The following is a 14984-nucleotide window of genomic DNA, read 5'->3' on the forward strand; positions in this document are numbered from 1 at the left end:
GCACTTGGGAGACTAAGACAGGGCATTGCAGTGAGCCTGGGCAATGGAACAACTGTCTCAAAACAACAACAACAACAACACGCACACACTCATACACAAACAGCACTGAAGGTGTGGAGGCAGGAAGCTTGGGAGTTCACGGACAGTCTTGGCTACACAGTGCTATGAGGCCCTATCTCAACCACTACCACCAAGACCAAAAAAAAAAAAGAGAGAGAGAGAGAGAGAGAGAGAGAGAGAGAGAGAGAGAGAGAGAGAGAGAGAAACAAACTAACACGCAAACAGGTTAGAAGAGAGCTTAAAAGAAAAGCAAAGGTACCCGATGACCCCGGGTCAATCCCCAGGCCACACGGCAGAGGAAGAGAACTGACACCCACACCCACACCATGGCATAGGCCAATAAATCAGACAGAGCAGGATAAATGGGACAGTGGGGCATGGCTTTAATCCCGGGAGGAGGGGAAGGCAGATCTCTGAGTCTGAGGCCACCCTAGCCTACATAGTAAATTGCAAGCCAGTCAGAGCTTCACAGTGAGACCCTGTATCTAAAGTAATTAGTTAATTATTTAATTAAAGACATTAGAGGACAAGCCAGGCAGGAGTGAAGCTCGCCTTTAAACCTAGCATTTGGGAGGCAGAGGCAGGTGAGTCTCAGACTTCAAGGGCAGCATGGTCTACGTAGTGAGTTCCAGGACAGCCAGGGCTACACAGAGAAACCTTGTCTCAAAGGGGAAAAAAATGATGTTAGGGGACAAGGACACCATGCAGGTGGCTGAGGCTGAGAGTAGGAGCCCCAAGCTGAGGACACTGCTGGGACCCTAGGACACAAAGTCACAATTCAGTGGAAACCGTTCATCCTGGTCTGGATGAGCAGTCCTGTCTGTGCCACTAACCACACAGGCAGTCAGAGGGGGGGGGATGGGGAAAAGGGAAGCATAAAGGTGCTGAGTCAGCACTCCAGGGGCCGGAGAGCAGTGGACCCAGTGCCCTGGGCCTTGGGGTGTGCGGAGAGCCACAGACCAGAGAGCTCTGGGCCTCGTGTGGCCTGAGGATGATGGAGCCCAGTGCCCTGGGGTGGCCCGAGGATGATGTATCCCAGTGGTCTAGAGGGAAATCACCCCCATGTCCCCTCCTCACACCTCCACCATGCTTTTCTCCTTTCTCCCCTACTGTACTGTTGGGAGTTCGTTTGGTAACTTTTTGTTTTACTTTGTTTTGTTTTGTTTTGAGTCAGGGTCTCGCTAGGTAGCCCTGTCTATCCTTGAACAAAAGGTAACCATCCTGCCTCAGCCACCAAAGTCCAGGCCTCGCAGGCGCGCGCCCTAGGCCAGGGCTGCCCTCTCTCTCTGGCCTGCTCTCCTCTCTCCTGTGCCTCGCACACTCTTCCTCCATGTCTTACACTCCCTCAGCCATGCATCTAGTCTCTGAAGGCTGGTCCTCCCTCCCTCCCTCCCTGTCCCTCAGTAAGGGGCATTTCATCATCCTCTGCTCTGGTGGCTCCTACCTACCTGAGCCGCTAGAAAAGTCTCCCATTGCTCTGAGTTGTAGCCGTCTGGTGGGAAAGTACAGCTCTTTAATTGTTTTTAGATCAAAGTGTCACCTCAAATTCACCTCCTTGGAGTTCAAAAGCCAAGCCTAAATATCCCTTGCCACATGCTATCTCTCTCTCCTCTCTCTCTCCACCTCTCCGCCCTCCCACGCTTCTCTAGGGCACTAATCTAGAGTATGAATATTTATGACAAATTTAATTAAAAACAAACAAGCAAGTACAAGGAGAATGGTCACCAGAACAACGCGCCTGGCAAGGGCCACTCCAGAAAGAACAGCGCGCTTAGACACATTCGAAAGCTGCGACAGGTTCTTACCACACAGCGCGCTCTGCACCACCTGCCTGGACAATCCTGCTGGGCGTGGCCAAGGGACAGGGGCCAGAGAGGGCTCTTCCTTCTTCACACCTCTGCCCATGCAGACCCCAGCTGCCCCAGCGCCTGCCTTCCGCCTGCCACTCACCCTCTCTCACGTGACCCCTGCTCTAGGTGGGCTAGCGGAGGACGGCAGCCACAGCACATCCCAGCGCCCGCCCTAGCCGGCAGCAAGCCACCCTGGCACAGCCTAGCACCATTGTCCCAGAGACGGCTGGACTGGGCACGCCCCAGGACTCAAGCTGTGGAGAACGGAACAACATGGGAACTGCTGACTGGGATGGGGGGGGGTGGACTGGTTTGATTCACTGTCTCCCATTTATACGCAGTGAGCAGAAGAGCTCTTCATCTCCTCCATGCCACAGTATGTCCAGGAGAGGATGGGGGTGGTGTACACACCAGGAAGTCCAGATACTGGGAAGGCTGAGGTAGGAGGGTGGTCAGTTCAAAGCCAACCTGGGCAACTTAGCAAGACACTAACTTAAAAGAAAATGTCTAAAAAGGGCAGGGGATGTTGCTCAGACTTCAAGGGTCTAAAAGATATGAAGCAATGGATTGAATCCTAGCACCACAGAGGCAAGAAAGGCCTGTCATTCCTCAGTCTAAACATCCACCTCAGGGCTCAGGGCCCAGCCTTCTGCTGTCCAGCTCTGGATGTCCTCCTGCTGCTTCTTCACAGATCTCAGAAGTCTTCCCTGCTCACGGGCGTGATCCAGGCTAATGTTACACGTGGGGTTAACTGGATATCAAACTGAATAGGCTTGGGTGTTTCGGCAATACTCCTGTAGTTCCAGAACTTGGGGACAGGGGGACCCAGAAGGCCAACTTTCATCCTGAGACCCAAAAGCCTCATTCATGAACAGTGGGCACACAATGTATGTTGGGAAAAGGAGGTAAAAGGGGAAGGAAAGACAGGGTCTCCCATAGCACCCCTGCTCTGGGGACACCCTTTACTGCCTATGAGAACCATAGGTGCTGCTGTCCCCTTTCCAGTCAGTCCTTCCTTTCCCTCCTCCTGGAGCACCCCCAAGCCTGATCTCCTACTCCCTCTGACTGAGACCTCCCCTGGGGGTCAGAATGTCAACTGAAAACCTCCTTCCATTCTCACACCAAATCTTGGCCACTGTGGGGAGACAAGTTCTCCCCATCTTGTGCCCTAGGCTAAGAGAAAAGAGTGATTCACAGAAAATCCAACCTCGGCTCTGACTTCCCGGGTTCCTCAGGGTGAGTCAGGGCGGCTCCCCCAGGTCTCTCTGCCCTCCTCTCCCCATACCAAGGCCTCTGGAGAACTGTGCAGTATTCACAATCACCACAGATTGTAAGAGACTGGCCTCAGCCTCCTCCTCCAGACTCTGGAAGGAGCCCACTGGGACTCAAGCCCGTGGCTCCGCCCTGGACAGCTGGGACCCAGGGTCACTGGCTGTGCCGGGGAAGGGCTGCTGCTGAGCAGTACAGAGCCTGAAAACTTGGTTTCAATTCCACAAGGGGAAATCTGTGAGCTTGGAGAAGGAAGAGCGAGAAGATTCCTGACGCAAGTCCAGGAGGAGGACTTTGGATGGTGTGCTAGGCCCTGCTCCCCCAGACACTCCAGGCTGGAAGCAGAGAGAAGGTAGCCAAATGCAGACACTAAAGCCACAGCCAGAAACAAAAGAGAAGGCTATCACGGAATACACAAAGGCACTTAGAAAAACTCTGCTTAATGAAGGATGCTAAACTACTGGATGCGGGATTGGCCAGCATCCTGGTGATGTGGGAAAGGGACACTTAAATCCAGCTAGATAAAGACCATAGGCAATAAAATCCAGCTAGATAAAGACTCTGAGACCCAGTTACCCTGGACCCCAGCCTGCTCCCCACCCAGCCACACCTGTCGGGCCAAGAGGGAGAGGGCAAGAAAAATGCAGACAGACGGGCATTTGTACAGGCAAACAATAGCTGTGCCAGACTCCCTGCCCTCCTGGCACAAGGCAGGCCAGCTGAGTTGGGAGGGGGTAGCTGCCGCCTGCAGCCCCACCCCCACCTCCCTAAGGAGACACAAACAAACCCAGAAGGGTCTAGCCAGCACTTCTCAGCCATCTCTCTACCAGCTCCAGAAACCATGACCAATTCACTCAGAGCCTACATCAACACCAGAGGCTGAACTTTAAAATGGGAACTACTTCCTTCTGCCCACTGAGCTTGGGAAGCAATACTTTTCAAAGAGCAACCCTGAGCATCTCTGACAGAGAGACACACCCCCAACACAAGAAGCATGCACACATGGGAATCACAGTTTGATTCCCTGATTGAAGGTCACAGTTTCAGTAGCAGAAACCAGATCCTTCTTCACCTCCTCTGATGCTCCTGGGTGTTCTGAGGTGCTCCCCAGCCATCTTGCAGTCCCTAGGTGACCTCTCAAAGTCTCAAGTCCCCGTTCTCAACTTTGCTTCTTTCTCCCCACCCGGTGCTTGCCTGACCGCCCATAACCCTTAGGAGCTTTTGGATGGCCTCCAGACTTCAGCTTCTCAAAGGACCCAACTCCTCCTCAGGTCTCCCAAACTATCAGGATCCTCCTTTCCCTCCAGGGCTCCCCCAGCCCTGCCCTCCTGGCCCTGCAAACAAAGCCAGCCACCTCTCTGGTACTCAGAACAAAGGCAGCCGCTCTCCCTGCTCCCTGCTCCCGATCTCTCTCTCTCTCTCTCTCTCTCTCTCTCTCTCTCTCTCTCTCTCTCACACACACACACACACACACACACACACACACACACACACACACACACACACAGGGTTCAGGAAGACCCATGATGCTCCTGCTTTGTTCTGTGGGCCAAGACCGTTAGGGCTCAGGAAAGTAGGGTGAGGAGATAAGGGGCCCAAAGATGGAAAGAGCAGCTTTGAGGCTTGAGGAGGTAGGAAGTAGGGCAGAGAACTGAGGGGGCGGAGAACAGAAGACAGCCTGGAAGAACAGAAACAATGCGGAGAAAAGGGAAGCGTGGAGGGAGGAAGGAGAGGTCCCATGCCGGAAAGGAGAAAGGGGCAGGTTCCACTTGAATTCTTCCTCCTGAGTAAGGAAAGAAGTGGGGGCGAGCAGCGGATCTCTGGGCTGACCCTTCTCCCTCCTCCCTTGTAGGTAGCAGGGAAGACTACGTTCCTCAAATAATCTCATTTCCAGGGGGCCCCTCGACTTCCCACCACAGTATAAAAAGAAAGGAGACAGCTGGTGTGCTGGGGAGGGGAAGAGGGAGACCCAGGGTGCGTGGCTAGGAACCAACTCCCCCACTTCAGTAACCACAGCTTTCCGGAGGTGTCCCTCCCCTTCCGACCAGCTCAAACTGACAACCTCCCTCCTCCCCACGGTCCTCTCTGCCCTCTCAGAACCACTCACTGATCTCCCGGAGACCAGTCAGATTCCCTGATCCCTCCTCCATAGCTAGCTAGTCACAAGATAAAAAAGCCAGGCTTCTGGATTTCCAGTCACCGTGTTATGAAAAAAGAAAAAGAAAAAAGAAAAAAAAAAAAACAGGGTGAGATGCCAGGTGTCTGGACTAGAGAAAGGCCCCGAGGGTGTCTTCCTACAGCCCGGCAGGTCTGCCCCCCACCCCCATGGCTTTCCTTTTTAGGGTGGAACCAAATTTCCGTGCTTTCAAAAAGTCCCCCCACCCCACCCTGGCTTTACTCCAGGGTCTCGCTCAAACGGTTGAAAAAATAAACAGACTCTGGGAGCTGGGGCCTGGCCTGTCGCTAGGGTTTGTTAAGAGCCTGTCTGCCACCCCACAGTTCACACTCAAGTCACCTCACCCTGGAGGCGCTCAGAGTCCTGCTAGCTTTCTTCCGGGGAGCAGACTCCCATCCCGAAACCTACAAAAATCCTAAAACTGAGCTTCCGCCAGGCTCTTCCACCCCTACCGACCATCTTCCAATGCAGCAGCAAAACAAGCAGCCAAAGCCCGAACCTGGAGGAAGGGAGAGGGCAGCTTTCCACTCGCAGAGTGGCTTCCCAGCCTGAAAATGATCTGCTTGCTTGGCTGGCTGCGGGTGGGTCATTACGCTCTCGCTAAGGACAGGGATTAAGATTAAAGCCCTTCCTGCCTTTGCTTTCCCAGATTGCCTTATAATGTGAGTGTCCTGGGGTACAGGGAGGCCCTGGTTCAGGGCCTGCCTGAACCAGGCCCCCCTGGCCTCACTTATTCATCTACCAGTCCTCCGCTTCACCACTTCCTGTGAACTGAGGTGCGGAAAGTCAGGGCATTTGGGAGTGCGTCTGAATACAAAGACAGAAATAAAGGACACTAGTAAAGACGTGCTGGAGAGGTCGTATTGCAGAGTGTGCTGATAATTACACAGCCAGACTCCAGATGACAGGTGAAGGACCCCCAACCCGAGGCGATAATAGAAATATGGCTGAGGGGAGTGGGGACTGGGTCAGCCGAGGCGGCTGGAGAACCAGGAGCCTGAAAGCTGTTGGAACAGATAAGGATGGGAACCACTCTGGGCTCCTGGCACCCAGACGCTCAGGACCAGAGCAGGCATCCCAGCTACACAAAGGCAGCTCGCTTCACCTGAGGGATCGGCGTGGCCTGGCGGGGAAGCTGGGCGGCCGCTTGCTGCCTTGACCCCAGCCACCCGCCCACCCCAGGCAAGAACTGAATCACAGCTGGAAAGTCCATCCGCAAGAAGAGGAGGAGCTGACTTTTGTCTTGGAGGGGCGGGAAGGTGGGGGAGGGAGCTGGGAAAACACCCCCTCCGGCCCCCTCCCTCTACCCGATGGTGGGGACAAAGGGGGAACGACCGAGCCGGCGCTAGGAAGCAAGGCCGCGCGCGAGCAACCCCCAAAACTGGGGTGCGGAAAGGGGTGCCCCAGAGCGTCGTCCCTAGAAACCCGACACGCTCGCCCCCCTTTCCCGCTCGGTCCCTTACCAGAGCAACTTTCTTCCGAGCGGCCCAAAACACTCGGTCCCGCCGAACCACTGGTGACCCAGCTCAGCTCTCCTAGATCCCCGCACAGAAGCTGCGCTGGTGCTGGAGACGCGGGTCACGTCGCGGTCCTCCAGCCCCCTCCCCACGCGCTCGCAGCCCCACCCACCCCGTCCGGCCGCTTCGCGCGGACTCGGGCGCCCCTGAGCGGGCGGGGGGACGCGGGGCGCGGGGCGGAGGCCCAGAGGTCGGCAGGGCGCCCGGCCGCAGAGCCAGCCCACCTTGGTTGCCTGCTCCTTGCTCCGGTCGATCCGCGCGCGAGTGAGGGATTCGATCCGAGACATAATCCAGCGTGAGCCGCGGGAGGACGCGGCGGCCCCCGGTGTCCAGCGACGGCGGGGGAGGGGTCCGGCCGCACGAGTCGGCCTCGGGGACAGGAAGTCTGAGTCCCCTCGCCCCTGCACCCAGCGCCAGTTCCTCAAACCTTAGTCTCCTCCCCCACCCGGGCTCAGGAAGGGGAGAGGCGGAGCGGAGGCAGGGCGGGGTACCCGCGCACCGGACGGGACGCCGGGGTTAGTATCGCTGCAGCCCGCAGGACAGGGTTCCTTGGGACAGGTTCGAGGATCCCTTTTCCCTTTAGCGCCAAGAGACACGCTCTGACCTCAGCGACCTCCTTTTAGCTCGACTGTCCTTGAAAAACACTGGCGCCCATTCCGGGTAACTTCACTCTTTAAAGACCCTCAGGTTAGAGGATTCTGTCACCTTATCGGTAACTGGGAGACCTGGCCATAAGGGCCCATCAAACAGGCTTGAGTACACAGACCGCTTTCACAATGTTGGACTGGTCTGACAAGAAGGAGGGGGAATCAAAGGGGAACTAGAAGCTTCATCGCTAGCAGGCTTCTAGCCCCCCCCCCACACCCCCCCCCCACACCCCGCAAAAAAGGGTTTAAAAGGGGACTCATTTCCAAAGGCTAGGAATCCACGGGAGACGGTTCCCCTCGCCCCTCCCCCGCAAGCTTCTCACCCTCTGGGCTTTGTGGACCACACACTGACCATCCCTCTCAGCCCTACCTCTGCCAATTACTGTGGCAACGAAGGTGAGAAGGCTCCACCTTTCCTGAGGCTAGCTGAGGAAATCCTTCCTTGTGTCCTGACAGCAGTTTTCTCTGTCACAGGAGACTAGAAACAACTTGCCAGCTTGCTCTGTCAGGAAACATTTGAGCTTGCTGGGGAGTGTGGGTGGGTTTTCATCTCTCTGGACCCTTTGAGTCAACCTGAGTTTCCTGTCACTGGGGAAATTCTCCAGTCTGCTCCATTTCCACCTTTCAAGGTCTCCCATTTCTCTGTTTAAAAAAAAACAGAGCACCCTAGGACAAAACTTTGTAAAAATTTAGAGTACTGCCTAATCTACTCCCCCAAAAGTGTGTGGTAAAGAGGGAGGGAGATGAGGCCCAGCCATTGTCTCTAGCTTCTGGGCTGCTCGGTAGCAGGACAGGATGGTGTTAAGGCTGCAGGTTCCCAGCCCAAGCCAGCACTCTTAGAGTGCCAATTTTAGCCTCAGTCTCTAATTTGGGCTCCACTGCCTCACCCACCGGCTGTGCTGGTTGGCCTCCTCAGCTCCTCACCCCAGCTCTGCGCCCCTCCCACTCTGCTCCTGTCCTAGCTCCTGCCTAGTAACTCCCTCACCTTTCGTACCCATTCTCCTGTTTAGGATCCTTATATAGTAAAGCCAGGAAAAAGGGAAACAATATCCAGTCCAGGCTAGCCAGATGAAGCAGAAAGGACTTTCCCAGACCAATTCTGTTTTCTCTGAAGGAATCCTAGGAAAGGCCTCAGGACCCCTGCCCCCATGTACCTGCTGGCTGGCTCTGCACCTCCAGACTTGCTCCCCTTGCCATAGCTGAGAAATGTACTAACAGTCAGCTGGAAATCAGACTCCGCTGCCTGGTTTTCTCACTGTGGGCTAGAGACCTCTGCTGGGCTGGGCCTCACTTTTCTCTAAGGCCTGAGCCAGACATTGTTATAAGCCAAACTCGAGTAACTAGTAAACTTAGGTTTACCCCCAGACTAGGTACATAAAGCCCCTGTGGAAGGTCTCTGGAAGAGGGCGACCTCCTCTGCCTCAGCCTTTTAGTGTCTCCCCAATCACAGCGTGCTGTCTGGCCCACATACTCATCTCTCCCTCATCTTCCCCGGAAAACCAAATCTTTAAAACTATCTGTACTTAGTGCACTATGTCTTCAGCTTGACTGAGTTTCTGTTTTCTGGGGGTCCTCCCTTTCCCCAAACACTATCATTCCAGCACCCCCCATAATCCTACCAGTGACATTTTTGAGAAATTGTTTTATATATATATTATATATATATATATAAAACAAAAAACTCTGCCAGAATCTAAAAGTAGCCAGTGCTTTCTTTGGCTCATTCAACTTGAAAGGAGAAAAAAAGGCCCATCCCCATCGACAGCTAGAGAGGAAGGGTCTGGCTTCCAGAGGGCCATTGGAGGAACCAAGAGTGTCCTGGCTGTCTAGAAATAGGCATACACAATCCACAAATTGGCCTTTTTTTCTGATTAATTTGAGCCTTGGACTTGACTTGGGAATGTCTAAGGCGTCCATGCCCACAGTGGCTTCCTGTGGAAGAAGGTTTTGGGGCTTACTGAGAGGGACACCAGCCACTCAAGAGGACTGCTACACCTCCAAGCAGCCCAGCTCTAGGTTATCTTGTCTGTGAAATGGTGATTAATGCATCACCACCCCTTATCTCTGCCGGAGCCGTTCTAAGAACAAGATGAGCGTTGGGAAACTGCTTGGCCACCTGTAGGATTCCAGTCAGGCAGGGAGAAAATGCTACCTCCTCCTCTCCATCCTAGCAATGGGCAACACTGGTACCCAAGCCAGGGAACAGGGAGGAAGCGAGCATAATGTAGACAGGTACACACACGCGCAAACACACCACACACTCATGCACACACACGCACACACTCAGTGAGTGTATAGAGAAGACAGATGGAGAGATAGAGTCGGGCCCAGAGACCCCGTTAACACAGGCCACAGAGCAGGACAACACGCCGGCCTACACTCCCTCTTCTTGTTCCCTGGCCATGCTCCGGAATCTCTACCCAGGTTCCCCTTCTTCAGGTTACTCAATCTCCTACAGGGCTGCTAGGCCAAGGGTGAGCAAATGCAGTGTGACGGCCGACAGGGCCGTGTCCTGAGGGAAGGGACATCCTAAGGGCTTCCTGCTTGCTTTGTTTCCTAGCCTTCTGATTCCTGACCCCTCCTGCCTCCCCCGTGTCCAGGGATTTTAAGATTGTGCTGGGGATGACATTTGTCTCCCTCAGCTTCAACTCCCGCTCCGGAAAGAGTCCTAGCACTGGGCCTGCTTAGGCCTCTACCTTCCCTGCCCCTCTAGAGAGGGAATCCGCCCTTGGGAGTCTGGCCTCCAGAAGGGCCCTCCCTGCCTTTGCGCTTGCTGTCTCAGTAAAGACCTGACTGGGGGGACCCCCGTGATTCTGCCAGAAGAATAGGATGCTGTCTCCTCTAGGTTTCTCTCAGTGCTCAGAGGTGACCTCAGGGTGGAAACCACATGCATACCAGAGGGGAAGGAGAGTGGCTTATTGTGCTGCAGTGAGGGGAGCCTGCAGGCCCAGTGCTCAGAACACTTGAGGCAGGGTGGACAGCCAGGCTGTAGGGCTGGGCAGTCATTGCCAGAAGAAGAAAGAGGGGGAGGAGGAAAGAAGGGAAGGGAGGGAAGAAGGAAGGAGGGAGGAAAGGGAGGAGAGGGAGGGAGGGAGGGAAGGAGGAAGGAGGGAGGGAGAGAAGAAGGGAAGAAGAGAAGGAGAGAGGGGGCCTTCATGGCTAGGTGTGGTGGTGCATGCCTGGAATCCTAGCACTGGAGATGGAAATAGAAGGATCAAGAATTCAAGGTCATTTTCAACTCCATAGTTTAAGGGTAGCTGAGCCACGGGACAGGCACAGCTGAGGCTGAGTTCCATCCCAGTGAGTTCCAGGGGAGTCTGAGCTGAGAGGGAGACCTTGTTTCCAAATAGCAAAAAGTCTAAGAAGAAAGAAAATAGAAGATTCAGGCTGCAGCCAAAGCTCCCTGCTTCCCAGAGCTGAGGGGTAATGACAGAGGAGAGAGCAGGACACCGTCACTGTCACTTCCCGGCATCCGAAGGCACGCGGCCACACGTGTGCTACAATAATCACACACCCCGCAGCTCCCACTCCGCCTGTGGTCCTATCTCAACCCTTCAGTTGCTGTATCCACCCATCAAATTATGAGTGTAAAAGCACTTGGAAAACTCTAACACCCTGTGAGTAAGTAAAAGTCACTGCTGTAATTATCATTCTTATGTCCAATGGGCAAGATTTCGGTTACCCAGCTCTTAGCTATGGGTGGCCTAAAATGAGGGAGCCCTAGCCATTTCTCAGCTCCTGCCCCCCCCCCCCCCCATTCCAGCTGTCTACAGCAGCTGTCTGCTAAGCTGGAGAGGAGGGCAGCAGAGAGGCTGATTTACTGGGACACTCAGAGCTTTGAAGGTACATCATATGTATTCCCTGCCGATGAGAGCCCTTTGAGTCTCTAACAGGGGAGTAGGGGAGGAGTGGACAAGGGGGAAAAGGAGGACCGCGGCTCTGCGCCTGTTTCCCAGGCTGACTCCTACCTTGTCCCTGCCAGTCATGCCCAAGAGGAAGCTGAAGGTCCGTCGCAGGGAGGAGCCTGCCCAGGTCCCCGAGTCCTCTTCCAGCTGTTTACCACTGCAGAGAGACAGGGAAAAGGTAAGGAGGGGGCTGGAAAACAAAGCAGACCACAGGGTTAGAGTTGCCCAGGCCATCGAGATAGGAGACGGGAAATAATCCCACCTCTGGAGCGCTTCTGGATCGGGGTGCTCAAGTGTTCCGGCCCCTCTATTTATGAGAAAACTCTAGACTCCTCCCAGATAAAGGCAGCCCCCCTGCTTCCTCTCCAGCTGAAGATGGGAGGGCCCAGTCCCTCTCAAACTGTTCTCCATCAAGACTGGTTGGAGAGAGGGCCCTCCAGGGGGCATTTCCCCCTCTCGGAACAAGAGCCCTGTGTAGACCCTTTGCTGTTAGGAAACAAGCCTCTGGGCCTAGAGCCAATAAAGAACCGAATTTCCTGGGATTTCATCAGCCCATCCCATGAGCTAATCCCGACTGGAGCCAGGGGGTTGTGTCAGCTAGAGAATTTTAGGATCACAAATAAGAGCCCGGTTCTTAAAGGGCCCGTGTTTTGCCCACACAGACACACTGAGTATGAGGGCTGCCCTAATCTAATAAGGTTCTGGCCACACAAGCCAGATGAACAGGTGCTGATTTTGCATGCTGATTTGCATACTTATGGAAATGTCCGGCGTCCGGCTCTGTTTCTAAGCTCCATCTCGGGCCCAGTCCCTCTGCTGAGAATTCCACAGCCCTCAAATAGCTCTCTTTAGAATCACTATCCATCAGCCGGTTATCTGCCATCCAAAGCCCACCCGTGGTCACTGTCCACCCAGCAGCAGAATGGCCAACTCCCCCATATGTCTCTGACAACAGCAAGCAAATCTCTCTCTGCTATTCGGCCGATTCCATAGGGTTCGGTTACTTCTTTTCTGTCCCATCCCTTCGGGCTACGAGCTGCTGCACAACAGAAGCAAAAGGGTCCTGTGCAGTTCGGGAAGATGGCCTCTCATCAGAAGCATTGTGGGGCGGGGCGGGGCCGGAGGAGGGGGAGGAAAGGTGTCTGAAGAAACAGGGAGTCTTAGGGCTCCAAAGCCCACACCCATCACTCCTACGTCCAAGCCTTTTGTGGGCTCAGAATCCCCCAAACTCACCATTTGCTGAGGCCTGTGTCATGGGACTGGGATGAATTACCTGCAAGGTAGACAAGGAAAAGAGACGTGTCTAGTAAAAAGCCAGACAAAGGCACCCTAGGCTGCCTTCCCAACCCCCTCCACCTGGATCAGGTTCCCAGGTTGCAGGTGCATGTGACGCCATTCCTGAGGGCAGCCACTCGGGAGCAAGGACAGAGGGCGGGGTCTGGGGAGCGCACGGCTGAACATTTTGAGAGCAAGCTCAAGGGGAGAGCTATCTGGAGCTGAATGGTTCCTTCCTGTTCTGGAAAACAAACGGAGCGGGCAGAGGTTCCACCGATCACCCCGTACTCCTCATACTCCATCTTTCAGTCTTCATTCAGTTACTTGTTTGTGTGCAAGGGCAAGGGCAGGCATGTGGAGAGCAGGAGTGTCTCTCTCCTTCCACCATGTGGGTCCCCAGGATTGAACTCAAGTTGTTAGACTTGCGACACCTTTACCCACTAAACCCAGAGAGCCATCTTGCCAGTCCCCTCTTAGGTCATCTTCAGACAAAGATGTGATTTAAGTGACCATCCTCCATCTCTAGTGAGGGCAAGCCTGGGAAGACCCCTTCTATCCATGTCCTCTGCCCCCGGCAGGACAGCCTCAGAGATGCTGGTGTCCTGAATAAGATCCTTCACTTTAGCGGGGTGGTGGAGGCAGAGGCAGGCAGATCTCTGTGTTCCAGGATAGCCTGCTCTACAGAGCAAGTTCTAGGACAGTCAGGGCTACACAGAGAAACCCTATCTCAAAAAACAAACAAACAAAAACAAACAAACAAGATCTGTCTCTTGAGCCCCAGGAGTGTTTGACGCAGTCGTCTGAACTCCAAACAGCTAACTCTGGGATAGCTGGTGACAGGGATGGGGGAAGGGGCCACCATTTCCTCGTTCCCCGCTTTGACTCACCATTTGGATCTGAGCAGTCCAAGAGGAAATTGATACCACTCATGGACACAGCCTTGGACAGCATGCCGGTGGCCAAGTGAGCCGAAGAGGCAGCAGCTGGATGGCAGAAGCTCTGACCCTGGAATTGTGTGGAGGCCTCACATGGAGCCATTGCTTTGCCCACTCTGCCCCACAGTTCAGCCCTTCCACCAGGCCCCCCCCCCCCCCCCCCCGCATCACCCCTACCCCTCATCTGGGCTATTTCCCTAGAAAGAGTTAAGACAGTATTCCCGCAGCTTAATCCATTAACCTGGAAAGAAAATGCCACCTTATATATTCTCCATTGTTACTGTGTGTTTCTGTTGGGTGTGGAGGTCAAGGGCAACTTTCAGGAGTGGCTTTCTCCTTTCATCATGGGATACAGGGGTCAAACTCAGGTGGTGTCCTGCACAGCAAGCGATGTCACCTGCTGAGCCCCCCTGCTAGCCTCTTACTTGACATCACCTTGGAGCAGAGGACAATCTTGAACTTGTTTTGTTTTTGGTTTTGTGTGTTTTTGAGACAGGGTTTCTCTGTGTAGTCCTGGCTGTCTTGGAACTTGTTCTGTAGACCAGGCTGGCCTCGAACTTAGAGATCTACCTGCCTTTGCCTCCTGAATGCTGGGATTAAAGGCATGTGCCTGTCCTCCTGTCTCTACCTTCCAAGTGCTTGGCTTGCAGTCTGTCTGAGCTACTACATCCCATCTGTGAATTGGGATGTAGGGTTTTGTTTGTTTTTTAAATCAGAATAATGGAACATATTTAAGGGGCACAATGTGATGTTTTGATATATGTATATCATGCTTGCTTTTCCTTTTTTTCTAATTTTTAAATTAGATTCTGTGTGTGTGTGTGTGTGTGAATGTGTGTGTGTGTGTGTGTGTGTGTGTGTGTGTGTGTGAGTGTGTGTGTGTGTGTGTGTGTGTGTGTGGTTTCTTTGGTTCAGGGTCTTGCTATATAGCCCAAGCTGGTTTGACATTGTGATTCCATTGCCTCAGCCTCTGCACTGCTGGAATTGCAGACTTTCTGTGACATGCCTGACTCCAGGGTTGATTTTTACTTTTGATATAACATCTCATTGTATGGCTCTGACTGTCCTGGAACTCATTATGTAGACTAGGCTGGCCTTGAATGTACAGAAATTCTCTGGCCTCTGCCTCCAGAGTGCTGGATTAAAGGAATGAGCTACCGCACCCAGCTATAAATAGCTTGTGGGGCTAGGGAGATGAGTCAGCAGCAGTTAAGAGCACTGGCTGCTCTTTCAAAGGTCCTGAGTTCAAATCCCACCAACTACATGGTGGCTCACAACCATCTGTAATGAGATCTAATGACCTCTTCTGGTGTGTCTGAAGACAGTGAGAGTGTATTCACGTACATAAAA

At 53.8% G+C, this 14984-nt stretch overlaps 1 protein-coding gene across 7 annotated transcripts in view; it reads right to left on the reverse strand.

Annotated features, from left to right (window-relative positions):
- Arhgef2 (Rho/Rac guanine nucleotide exchange factor 2) overlaps positions 1 to 14984 on the reverse strand; it is a 52636-nt gene that overhangs the window by 19862 nt on the left and 17790 nt on the right. For 4 of the 7 annotated variants that reach the window (XM_052180114.1, XM_052180113.1, XM_052180112.1 and 1 more), the window contains 3 exons: positions 13587 to 13704; positions 12658 to 12697; positions 11488 to 11581 (listed from right to left, as the gene is read on the reverse strand). In XM_052180114.1, coding sequence (XP_052036074.1) covers positions 11488 to 11581; positions 12658 to 12697; positions 13587 to 13704 — 252 coding nt within the window. Of the gene's footprint in view, positions 1 to 6818; positions 6945 to 7096; positions 7312 to 11487; positions 11582 to 11686; positions 11706 to 12657; positions 12698 to 13586; positions 13705 to 14984 lie in introns of those variants that run through there. The other 3 variants (XM_052180117.1, XM_052180116.1, XM_052180118.1) reach the window with 3 other exon arrangements.

Source organism: Apodemus sylvaticus, chromosome 4 (assembly GCF_947179515.1).
Source record: "Apodemus sylvaticus chromosome 4, mApoSyl1.1, whole genome shotgun sequence".
In the NCBI taxonomy this organism is placed as follows: Eukaryota; Metazoa; Chordata; class Mammalia; order Rodentia; family Muridae; genus Apodemus; species Apodemus sylvaticus.